This window comes from Rana temporaria, chromosome 4 (genome assembly GCF_905171775.1).
Source record: "Rana temporaria chromosome 4, aRanTem1.1, whole genome shotgun sequence".
Classification (NCBI taxonomy): domain Eukaryota; kingdom Metazoa; phylum Chordata; class Amphibia; order Anura; family Ranidae; genus Rana; species Rana temporaria.
The window spans coordinates 298,455,407-298,467,794 of record NC_053492.1 but is presented as its reverse complement, the minus strand read 5'-3'; the positions used below and the strand labels follow the sequence as shown (position 1 = coordinate 298,467,794).

Genomic DNA, 12,388 nt, shown 5'->3' with positions numbered 1-12,388 from the left:
TGTGTTACCCTCCAGTCACCTACTGGGCACACCTCCCAAGGATTGGCTGCAGCACAAATATTCAAGCTGCCCATTTGACTCTCCCAGCCCCCTATATTCTAGAAGCCTCTAGATGGCGGAGGGAAGCAATCAAACTGGCAGCCTGTGAGATCTAGACGTGTGCATTCGTTTTCATCCGAATGCATTTTCGTCCGAATTTCGGAAAATTTTATGTCGGAAAGATCCGACATAAACAAATGCTTTATTTTAGTTTTCGTTGCAACAACAGTTCGATATGGATAGGAGATCTGACGCTGACAATAGTGATCTGTTTCTATCGAACCTGTGGTCGAATGTGCCTAACCTAACTCTATTAGTCCAAGATTATTCGACATAGAGAGAAAAGATTCGACATGAAGACTCAACGAAGCAGTCGCCGCGAGCGGACATTTATGGTCAAATGCTCCGCCCATAGGCTATAGAAGAATTATAATGTTGGTTGACTAGTAATAATAATTAATAAATATAATTATTACTAGTGTCATACAACATTAGAATTCTACTATAGCTTGTAGGTGGAACATTCAACTGGAAATTGAATTGCGGCGGCGGAAATTGAATTGTATGATTGCGGCGTCGTACAGTTTAGCTGCTCTGTTGAATCTTCTTAGATCATTCGACAGACACCATAAGCCTTCAATGACAGATTCAACCTTAATTATTTCGAATTTTTAACACTTTAAAGAGGAGGTTCACCCTAATATATTTACATCTGACCAACATGGATCCCTGTGTGAGTGCAGGGGAGCATTCAGCAGCAATGGGGGACATGATAGGAACAAAGTAAGCCACTCTCTACTCTACTAGTATTATATTACAATCAAAATAATAGTTTGTGGGCACATCAGGCAGCGTGTCCGATGGAACAATCACCATCCTTTCTCCCAGGACATAACCGGTCTGGCGGCAAACAAAATTTGCTGCGCTGCACCCAGTGGCTTGTTATGGGGACACTAGTCAGGGGGGAGGAGACAGAAGCAATGGCGGGGGATCCCAAAAGAATAGGATTGGGGCTTCTGTGTGCAAAATCATGGTGGATGTGCTCTATGGCCTTTCACACTTATAGTATCTCCTCGACCCCTTCTCCATGTTACATGGTTCTGGGTAATCCTGAATTTTCGTTTGGCCTATTGGAAGTCCCCTTCCTGTCACCAGGGCATGCATTCTGCCATACACTACATTAGGATGGAATTCCAAGTGAGAGAGGGGATTAGTAGGTGGTGGCGCCTTCTGTATAATTCATGAATGTGTATGTGCACGTGAATGTAAAAGTGAAAAAAATATATATATATACTCAAGTGAAAAAATAATTAAATAATTAAATATAGTGCAAAAAATTCATGAATGGAATAAATTAATAATAAAAACATGTGTCACATATGAAGACTAATAATAAACAATTAACTCAAAAAGTCCATGGCTCGGATTCACAACAGAGTTACGACGGCGTACCTCTGGATACGCCGTCGTAACTCTGAGTTGCGGGGTCGTATCTATGCGACTGATTCATAGAATCAGTTACGCATAGATTTCCCTAAGATCCAACCGGCGTAAGTGTCTTACACCATCGTATCTTAGGCCCAGATTCTCGTAGGAGATACAACGGTGTATCTCCAGATACACCGTCGTATCTCTGAGTCTGAGCCTTCGTATCTATGCGACTGATTCATAGAATCAGTTACGCATAGATTTCCCTAAGATCCGACCGGCGTAAGTCTCTTACACAGTCGTATCTTAGGCTGCATATTTACGCTGGCCGCTAGGTGGCGCTTCCGTTGTTTACAGCGTTGAATACGCAAATGAGCAAGATACGTGAATTCACGAACGTACGCCCGGCCGACGCAGTACAGATACGCCGTTTACGTTAGGCTTTTCTCGGCATAAAGTTACCCCTGCTATATGAGGCGTAGATGCGGCCTACCAATGTTAAGTATGGACGTCGTTCCCGCGTCAAATTTTGGCATTTTTCCCAATTCCTTTTATATATATATTTCTTATATATATATTTTTTTATATTTTGCATGTATTTTTTATGTATTTTTCATGTAATTATTGCACATGCATTTCATGTAACCTTTGCATTTCATCGGGGTTGTTTCTATTTAATATAATTGAAATATAATTTAATTATTATTTTATTTTTATGTGGTCCGGCGTAAGCCCGCGTAATTCAAATGGGGATGATGTGGGCGTGTTTTACTCAAATTTGGTGTGACCCCACGTATTTGACGTTTTTTACGAACGGCGCATGCGTGGTTCGTGAAAGAATCCCATTGCGCATGCTCGAAATTCCAGTGCAAATCGTCAATGCTTTCGACGTGAACGTAACTTACGTACAGCCCTATTCGCGAACGACTTACGCAAACTACGTAAAATTTTCAAAATTCGACGCAGGAACGACGTCCATACTTAACATTGCGTACGCCTCATAGACCCAGGGGTGACTTTACGCTGGAAAAAGCCTAACGTAAACGACGTAAAAAATTGCGCCGGGCGGACGTACGTTTCGGAATCGGCGTAACTACATAATTTGCATATTCCTTTGATCTATGTTCTGGTGAGCATCTTGCACTCTTGTGATCACTTATCCACTTTTATTTTTATTGCACTTTTTTCATTTATTTAGCGATGCACCATATATTGTTTATTTAGGAAATACAAATATGTCTTTGTTTTCAAATTATAGATATGGAGACGAGGCATGGACAAATAAGGCAGATTGTCGGGGAACACAGAACTTCTGTGATATGACTAAAGAAACATTAGAGAATGCTAAGGAAAAGATGAGGGCAATAGTAAAGACAAATGCAACAGGGAATGTGACTTCGGCAAAGAGCAAGTGGTTTGTGCCCATACGTAACAGTAAGTTGAATAAATGTATCTTTTGCTTCCTGTGGAATATAACTTTGAGAAAAAAACACCAGAGGAAGAAGAAAAGCATGCAGGCAAAGCATAGTCCTTTTTTGCATATTTGTCACACTTAAATGACCCAGATAATCAAACAAATTTTATTATTACACAAAGATAAGGTAAATACAAAATGCAGTTTTCTAATGATAGTTTAATTTATTAAGGCAAAAAAGCTAATAACTGGCATGGAGTCTTTCACATTGCTGTGGAGCAAGTTTGGCATACTGGGCCAAATCCTCAAAAAAGCTGCCTAACTTAACTTTCAGCAGTTAAGTTACACAGGCGTTAAATTTCTACCTAAGTGCCTGATCCACAAAGCACTTACCTAGAAATTACACGCCGTGTAACTTAAGTGCCTCCGTCGCAAGGCGGTCGTCTGATCGAGGGGGCGATTCCTATTTAAATGAGGCGCGCTCCCTCGCCGGACGTTCGGCACATGCGTGTGACGTCATTTTTCCCGACGTGCATCGCGCGAGCGTACTGTACGCCGGGCTTTGTGGATCGCGACGGGACAATAAAGTTGTGTCGGGTAAAAAAAAAAATACGCACCGGGAAAAAAAATTCGAAATTTTAAAAAAAACGCGGCGATCGAAAAAAAGGTTTGTTTTTACAGTTTAGGCCTTGTAAAAGCATCCCTAATTTTACGCATGCAAAACGTAACTTACGCAGAAAACACAAAGCTAAAAAGCTTTGTGGATCTGCCTAAGTACTCATTTGCATACGCAAAGCGGCATTTCGACTCGAAATGCCCCCAGCGGCGGATGCGGTACTGCATCCTAAGATCCGACAGTGTAAGTCTATTACAGATGTCGGATCTTATGCCTATCTTTGGAAAAATCCTTCTGAGGATCGTTTCCAAAGATAGCCACAGGGATACGCAGGCTGAACAGCAGTTCCGCCTGCGTATCTCCTTTGAAGATTTGGCCCACTCTTCTTAATTCGGCCACTTTGGAGGGTTTTCCAGCATGAACAGCCTGTGTAAGGTCATGATACAGCATCTCAATTGGATTTAAATCCGAATTTTGACTAGGCCACTCCAAACCTAAATTTTGCTTTATTTGATAAATTTGGAGGTGGACTTTCTGTTGTTTTTCGGATTATTGTCCTGCTGCATAACCCAAGTGCTAGTGGTCGGACATTCTCCTTTAGGATTTTCTGGTAGAGCTCAGAATTCATGGTTAGTTCAATTATGGTAAGTCGTCCAGGTCCTGAAGCTGCAAAGCAGCCCCAGACCATCACACTACCACTACCATGTGTGACTGTTGGGATGATGTTCTTGTTATGAAATGCTGTATTCATTTTATGCCAGATGTAAAGGGACGCACACCTTCCAAAAAGTTGAATTTTTGTATCATCAGTCCACAGAATATTTGCCTAAAAGTCTTGGGGATAATCAAGATGTTTTTTGGTAAATGTGAGATGAGCCATTGTGTTCTTTTTGGTCAGCAGTGGCTTTGGCCTTGAAAACTCTCCCATGGATGCAATTTTTGCCCAGTCCTTTCTTATTGTTGAATCATGAACACTGATCTTATCTGAGGCAAGTGAGGCCTGCAGTTCTTTAGATGTTGTCCTGGGTTCTTTTATGACCTTCTGGAGGAGTCGTCGTCATGCTCTTGGAGTAATTTTTGTAGGTCGGCCACTCCTGGGAAGATTCACCACTGTTGCAAGTTATCTCCATTTGTAGATAATGGCTCTTCCCATGGTTTACTGGAGTTCCAAAGCCTTAGGCCTCGTACACACGACAGAGTTTCTCGGCAGAATTCGGCGAGAAACTCGGTCAGAGCCTGATTCTGCCGAGAAACTCTGTCGTCTGTACACTTTCGGCCCGATGGAGCCGCCGAGGAACTCGTCGAGGAAATAGAGAACATGTTCTTTATTTCCTCGTTGTTCTATGGGAGCTCTCGGCCCGCCGAGCTCCTCGGCGGCTTCAGGGCTGAACTGGCCGAGGAACTCGATGTGTTTGGCACGTCGAGTTCCTCGGCCGTGTGTACGGGGCTTTAGAAATGGCTTTGAAACCCTTTCTAGAACGATACATGTATATTGCACTGTTTCTAATCTGTTCTTGAATTTTTTTAGATTGTGGCATGATGTGTGGCATTTTGTGATCTGTTAGCATGCTTCACTTTGGCAGACAGCTTCTATGTATGTGATTTCTTGATTCAACAGGTCTGGGAGTAATCAGGCCTGGGGGTGGCGAGTGAAATTTAACTCAGCTTTCCAAAAAAATGTGGTTAATCACAGTTCATTCATGATTCAGTATCAGAGGGGGCAATAACTTTTTCACAGCACTGTATGTACAGTATATATTTTATTTATATATATATATATATATATATATATATATATATATATATATATATATATATATATATATATATATATATATATATATAAATGTGACCGTTGTGAGAGCCAGTCATAGCAGTTACATGATAGAGAAGCTTTGCCACTTTGTCTCTGAGAGGCAGCATTAACCACTTAACGCCCGCCGCACGCCTATATACGTCCGCACAATGGCACGGACAGGCAGAAGGGCGTATATATACGCCCTTGCCTTCTAGCGGGTGGGGGGTCCGATCGGGACCCCCTCCGCTGCGTGCGGCGGGCGGGATCCCTCGGGGAGCGATCCGGGACGACGGCGCGGCTATTCGTTTATAGCCGCTCCGTCGCGATCGCTCCCCGGAGCTGAAGAACGGGGAGAGCCGTATGTAAACACGGCTTCCCCGTGCTTCACTGTGGCGGCGCATCGATCGAGTGATCCCTTATATAGGGAGACTCGATCGATGACGTCCATCCTACAGCCACACCCCCCTACAGTTGTAAACACACACACAGTGATCCTTAACTCCTACAGCGCCCCCTGTGGTTAACTCCCAAACTGCAACTGTCATTTTCACAACAAACAATGCAATTTAAATGCATTTTTTGCTGTGAAAATGACAATGGTCCCAAAAATGTGTCAAAATTGTCCGAAGTGTCCGCCATAATGTCGCAGTCACGAAAAAAATCACTGATCGCCGCCAATAGTAGTAAAAAAAAAATAATTAATAAAAATGCAATAAAACTATCCCCTATTTTGTAAACACTATAAATCTTGCGCAAACCAATCGATAAACGCTTATTGCGATTTTTTTTACCAAAAATAGGTAGAAGAATATGTATCGGCCTAAACTGAGGGAAAAAAAAAATTTATATATGTTTTTGGGGGATTTTTATTATAGCAAAAAGTAAAAAATATTGAATTTTTTTCAAAATTGTCGCTCTATTTTTGTTTATAGCGCAAAAAATAAAAACCGCAGAGGTGATCAAATACCACCAAAAGAAAGCTCTATTTGTGGGGGAAAAAGGACACCAATTTTGTTTGGGAGCCACGTCGCACGACCGCGCAATTGTCTGTTAAAGCGACGCAGTCCCGAATCGCAAAACCTGGCCTGGGCATTTAGCTGCAAAATGGTCCGGGGCTTAAGCGGTTAAGAGATTACTGTAAATAATAAATCAAATCTAATAACAAATGTAGTAAAATAAAGCAGCCCAGCAAATAAACAACTTTATAAATAGCAGTTCATTTTGTCTGTGTATGATTATGTGCAATAAGCAAATGTCACAGTCTTCCTTGTTGTCTATTAGGGAAGTCTGTACACATCACAGTAATCTAGTTACCCATGGAATATTCTTGTAAACAAAATATTTCCAAAAGGCCTATTTAACTTTTCTTTTTTACTACCAAATATGTATCCCCTTGGCAAGTACTATATTTAGAAAAATTCAGTCCGCCTGTAACTGATATTTTAAATCCGGCAAGTGACTTTGCGTTAGGCCTCGTACAGACGACCGGACAGTCCGCTGAACCGTTTTCAGCAGACATGTCCGGTCGGAGATTTCTGTCTGATGGTTGTACACACCATCAGACAGAAATCCGCGCGTAAACAATATGCGGGGACGTGGCCGTGCCGTCGCCGCGACGATGATGCGGCGACGTGGGCGGCCACGACTTTGGGACGACTTCAGGGCGACTTGCATTCACTTCAATACAGAAGTCATTTTGCAAGTCGCCTCTGAAGTCGTGTGCAGATTGCCTTGCCGAGTCGCGCGGCAAGTCGTACTGCTCCTGTGTGAACCGGCACTTAGGGTGTCTCCACTCTGGATAGAGAAGCAGCAGAGACACCTTCAGACAGCAGCCTTGTCAGTCTGGGGAGAAGGTGGTGTTATATGTACTGCAAGATTTACATGGACTCGACTGACTTGACTGACAAATTAAAACCGAACCCCAGCTAACACGTTTTAGTTACAGCAGAAAAAGGAATGAAGCCACCACATCTAAGATTTATATATATATATATATATATATATATATATATATATAGATAGATAGATAGATAGATAGATAGATAGAGAGAGAGAGAGAGAGAGAGAGAGAGAGAGAGAGAGAGAGAGAGAGAGAGAGATAGACAGAAATATATAAATATTGAGACAGTGCATAACCAGTATCTAATTCCATACCTCCTAAAAGACTTAACTGTTCATGGACAATCTCTCAATCAGTGGGATTATCTCTACGTGACTGCCTTGAAAAAAAAAATTGAGATAAAATTAACTAGGTGCTAAATTTTATATATATGTTTTTTGTCTTTTAGCGAATATAAGTGTTCCAGATGTCATCCTTTCTCCCTCTGCAAACTCCATAGTGGTATACATGTCTACTGTTCCACCGTTATTATACATCAACAATCCTAAAGAGAGAGAGCAGAAATTATCTTATATCATTTTCATTTCAAATATGTCAAAGGTAAGACTTTTCACACTGATAAATACATTTGTATACTTTAACTTTCAGGTCCTCCAGCTCTTAAGAACTAAAGGCAAAACTTTATTTATTTTTTCATTTTGGATAGCGTAATGGAGAGTTATAATTCTTGGCAGTTTTTTTTGCCTTCTGTGTCTCATTGTGGAGATTTCCTTTCACTTCCTGTCCCATAGCCAAAACAGGATGTAAGAGGAAATTCCTCCAAAGTGAGAGATTCCCTTGTTGTATTCGGGATCACTAGAACTAATGTCTCCATTGGAATATTTACCTTCTATTCCCTTCCATTTTTATTGCTTTCAGTGATAATGGTAAACAAGACAAATAAAGAGAGTGAAAATCCCTAACGGGGACACAGACAGCAAGAACACGACTAGTTCTAATCAATCTCCACTCGAGTAAAAACTTAAAAAAGCTATATTTTAGTTCAACAGAAACAATGTCATTTCAAAAAGAATGTGTTATGAATTGTATACAGTATATCAGCCCTCAAAATTTCCACTCGCCTGCTAGCATTTGGCGAGTGGATTTAAGCTGGGGGCGAGTGATGACAGGGCTGCATGACCAATGTCCCTTCAATCTGTGCCTACACTTAGAGCCCCGATGCGATTGGCGGCCGAAGAGGAAAGGTACATGCTCGGAAGCAGACTGGTCTCAATGTGTGCTGTGCGGTGTCAATGTGCGCTGTGCTATGGTGTCAATGGCTGTGCAGTTGTGTGGATCTCAGCGCTGGATTTTACTCCCTCCTGCTGTGCTGCAGCTCCTCTCCTCACTGCCAGCCTGAATAAAAGGGGGAAGTGGGGACATGCAAGCGTGGAGCCGCACACACAGGCTCCTGATGATGAGATGAATAGGAGAGGGAGAGAGAGGATGGATGGATGGGAGTTGCAGAGGAGACAGCAAGAGAATGGGGAAGAGATCCAGTTCTAGTGCCCTGTCCCTCTGGTCTGCCCCCAGTGCCCTGTCCCTCTGGTCTGTCCCCAGTGCCCTGTCCCATTTTGTTAAAGTTGTTTTTGGTAATATTTAATTGTGTAACTTTATTCTGCATAAAACATTTAACAGTGTCATTCCATGAGATAATCTACGAGGGCGTGTTTAGGGGTGCAATTAGGCACGGAGCAGTGTATGAATTAGGTGGGGCAACTGGTGGCGAGTAACTCTTGAGGCCTGGCTAGTAGCTCAGGGCTTGAAATTTTGAGCCCTGAGTATATAAGGGCAGGATACAAAATAAAATTTTTAAATATTTCCTATTTTAAGTCAGTAAATAAGAAATACTGCAAGTGAAAAAAGCTTTGGTCATACTTAGGGCCAGATCCACAGAGATTTAGATTGGCACAGCGTATGTGAGATACGCTACGCCGCTGTAACTAACTTTGGGCTGCTTTGAATCCTCAAAGAATTTGCGCCGCAAGTTAAGGCGGTGTAGCGTATCTCTGGCGGCGAAATTCAAATCTGCGATTAGGGGGCGTGATTCATTTAAATGAAGCGCGTCCCTGCGCCGAATGAACTGCGCATGCGTCGTCCCGAAATTTCCCGCCGTGCGTAATTTTTTAAACTTATACGTGAGTTACGTCCATCCCTATTCACGGACGACTTACGCAAAAAAAATAAAAAATTCAAATGAAACGCGGGAACGACGGCCATACTTAACATGGCAAATCTAACTATACGCCGCAAAATACCAGCTTTAACTATACGCCGGAAAAAGCCGACTACAGACGACGTAAGAAAATGCAACGGCCGCGCGTACGTTCGTGGATCGACGGAAATAGCTAATTTCCATACCTGACGCGGAAAACGACGAGAACTCCACCCAGCGGGCACCGAAGTATTGCATCTACGATCCGAAGGCGTACGAAGCCGTACGCCTGTCGGATCGAACCAAGATGCCGTTGTATCTTGGTTTGAGGATTCAAACTAAAGATACGACGCGGGTAATTTGAAAGTACGCCGGCGTATCAGTAGATACGCCGGCGTACTCTGTCTGTGGATCTGCCCCTCAGTTTTTAATCACTTCAGCTCTGGAAGGTTTTAAACCATTTGTTATATTTAGTACTGCGCTACTTTAACTGGAAATTCCGCGGTCATGCAATGTGGTACTCAATCTAAATTTATATCATATTTTTTTCACACAGATAGAGCTTTCTTTTGGCGGTATTTAAACACCACTGGGCTTTTTAATTTTTATTATATACATTTTTTAACAAAAGGAAAATGTTGGGGGGAAAAAATCTGCTATAAAACAAATCCAATAATAAAAAAAAATGTATTCTGCTGCATGTCTTTGTTAAAACAAAATCCCAATACGTGTATATTGATTAGTTTGCATGAAAGTTATAGCATCTACAAACTATGTCATATATCCTGGATTTTTTTTATTTATTATACTAGTGATGGGGGTGATCAGTAACTTAGGACTGTAGCAGGAAATGTGACACCAACTGACACTGGGTGGGAACTGACTAACTGCCACTGACATCACCAGTAACACTAATAATGTGATCAGTGCTAATACTATACACTGTCACTGTACTACTGACACTGGTTGGGAAGAAGTTAACATCTTGGGACAATGAAGGAGTTAACTGTATGCATATCAAGTATAATGTGTGCAATATGTGCTGCTTTTACTAATAGGTGTGGCTGATTTTTCTCCCTGCTTTGCAGGGGAGAAAACAGCCACATCTCTGCTCCGTGTACAATACAGAACCGTGTGTTGTTCATAAACACAGAGCTATGCACTGTGATTTACTAAGCTGGGCAGCAGGTCCTGGTCATAAAGCATTGGTATGGACTTAGCATAGAGAGGCCGCCCCACCGTTGTATATGTGCATGGGATGGTCCGGTTAAACTCCCATGCTTTGCTTCTCCCTGGTCACTGCAAATATTCTATACTACCAGGTGTGGCAAATACCTACTGCACATTGAGGCTCTTCTCCCCAGCTTGTATGTCTTGTAGAGACTGGTGAGAGAAACCTGTAGCTAGGAGCTGGCTATTGTTGCCTGCAATTCAGGGACAGTATGAAGTTCTGTTGATGTGGAGCTGTGTCCCTCAAGTGTTGGCTTAGACTCCATGTTTCCTAAAGACAGAGCAGAGCAAAGCATCGTGGGATGTGTGGATCCGAATGCTGGGGTTTCAATTCCAGCAGGACTGGCCTGAACTACAACCACCAGATGGCTGTGAGAGAAGAACAGACTGCTGAGAGAGGATATAAAGGGGCTGGTTGAGGCCTAGATCGCCCTCTTGGAACCCCTGCCTGGATTTTTCCAGCAGGAACTTTGTGGCACTGCAAGCTGCAGCTGAGTTGCGGCCTACATAGGTGAGAGTTATACATCGGCATCCAGAGAGACAGCATCGCTTCCTATCTACAGCAGTACGGAGGTTGTTCCTGATCCATCGCGCTACCTGCACTTTAGATCCAGGTGGGCTACGGCGTGGTGTGACGGAGGTCAGACGCCATCCCCTGAGTCAAGACCCAGAGGGATATGCTGAAAGAACCATCATCATCTGCATTGTTACCAGCAACTTTTGTTACACTGTCGGTGAGTGGGCACCTGCCCAGTTAATCCTATAGACACAGCATATAGACATCCTTGTCTCTGCCCAAATATATGATACTTGTAGTGCTACTGGATGCAGGTTCATTCACTCCCATAGACACTGTATGCAGACATCTGTGCTTTGCTCACATCCCTGTTGTCACATCTACCCCAATGCAGGTGGTCAGACACTATAGCTAGCTACTGTTTGCTTCACCTATAGCAGCCCAGTAGGAGTGGTCTGACCTAAAACATAAAGTGCTAGTCCCCTACCTTTCTGCTGCCTGTTCACATAGGTTTCAGGGATGGTAAATAAGGTTTGATTGTATTTAACCACACTGTTTGGTAGATTCACGTAGGGACGCCTAACTTTAGGGCGACCTAGCCTAGTCTTTTTAGGCTACACCGCCGTAAATTAGTTAGGCTAGTAGTGATTCTCAAACCACTTACCTGCTAATTTTCGGCGGCGTAACCTAAAACGAGCTGGCGTAAGCGCGCCTAATTCAAATTTTTTGGAGGGGGGCGTGTTGTATGGAAATGAGGCTTGACCTCACGTTTTTTGACGTTTTTTGACACTGCGCATGCGCCGGGCGACTACATTTCCCAGTGCGCATTGCGGCTAAGTAGGTCGTACGGGCCTATTGATTTTGACGTGTACGTAAACGAGGTAAATCCCGATTTGCGGACGACTTGCGCAAACAACGTAAAAAATTCGAACCTCGCGGCGGGAACGGCGGCCATACTTAACATTGTTATTCCACCTATTCCTCATAGGTGGAATAACTTTAGGCGGCCTATCGCTTACGGAAACAACGTTAATCGACTGCGGCGGGCTCGCGTTCGTTCGGGAATCGTCGTAAATGCTCATTTACATAATCTAGGCCAGCAATCTAAGATAGGACGGCGCAAGCCGTCCTATCTTAGATATGCTTAAGTGTATCTCTGTTAGAGAATACACTTAAACATAGGTCGGCTTAGATTCAGAGTTAGGTCGGCTTATCTGTAGATAAGCCGGCCTAACTCTTTGTGAATCTACCTATGTGTTCTTTGCATTTTACTTTACCAACATAAATCTCAAAATTGCAAAACTGTGTTTCA

General features: G+C 42.9%; 1 protein-coding gene across 1 annotated transcript in view; it reads left to right on the top strand.

The window, feature by feature from the left end:
- LOC120937354 (interleukin-22 receptor subunit alpha-1-like) overlaps positions 1-12,388 on the top strand; it is a 48,188-nt gene that overhangs the window by 8,126 nt on the left and 27,674 nt on the right. The window contains exons 3-4 of the mRNA XM_040350509.1: positions 2,726-2,901; positions 7,584-7,735. Of these exons, the coding sequence (XP_040206443.1) occupies positions 2,726-2,901; positions 7,584-7,735 (328 nt within the window). The remainder of the gene's footprint in view (positions 1-2,725; positions 2,902-7,583; positions 7,736-12,388) is intronic.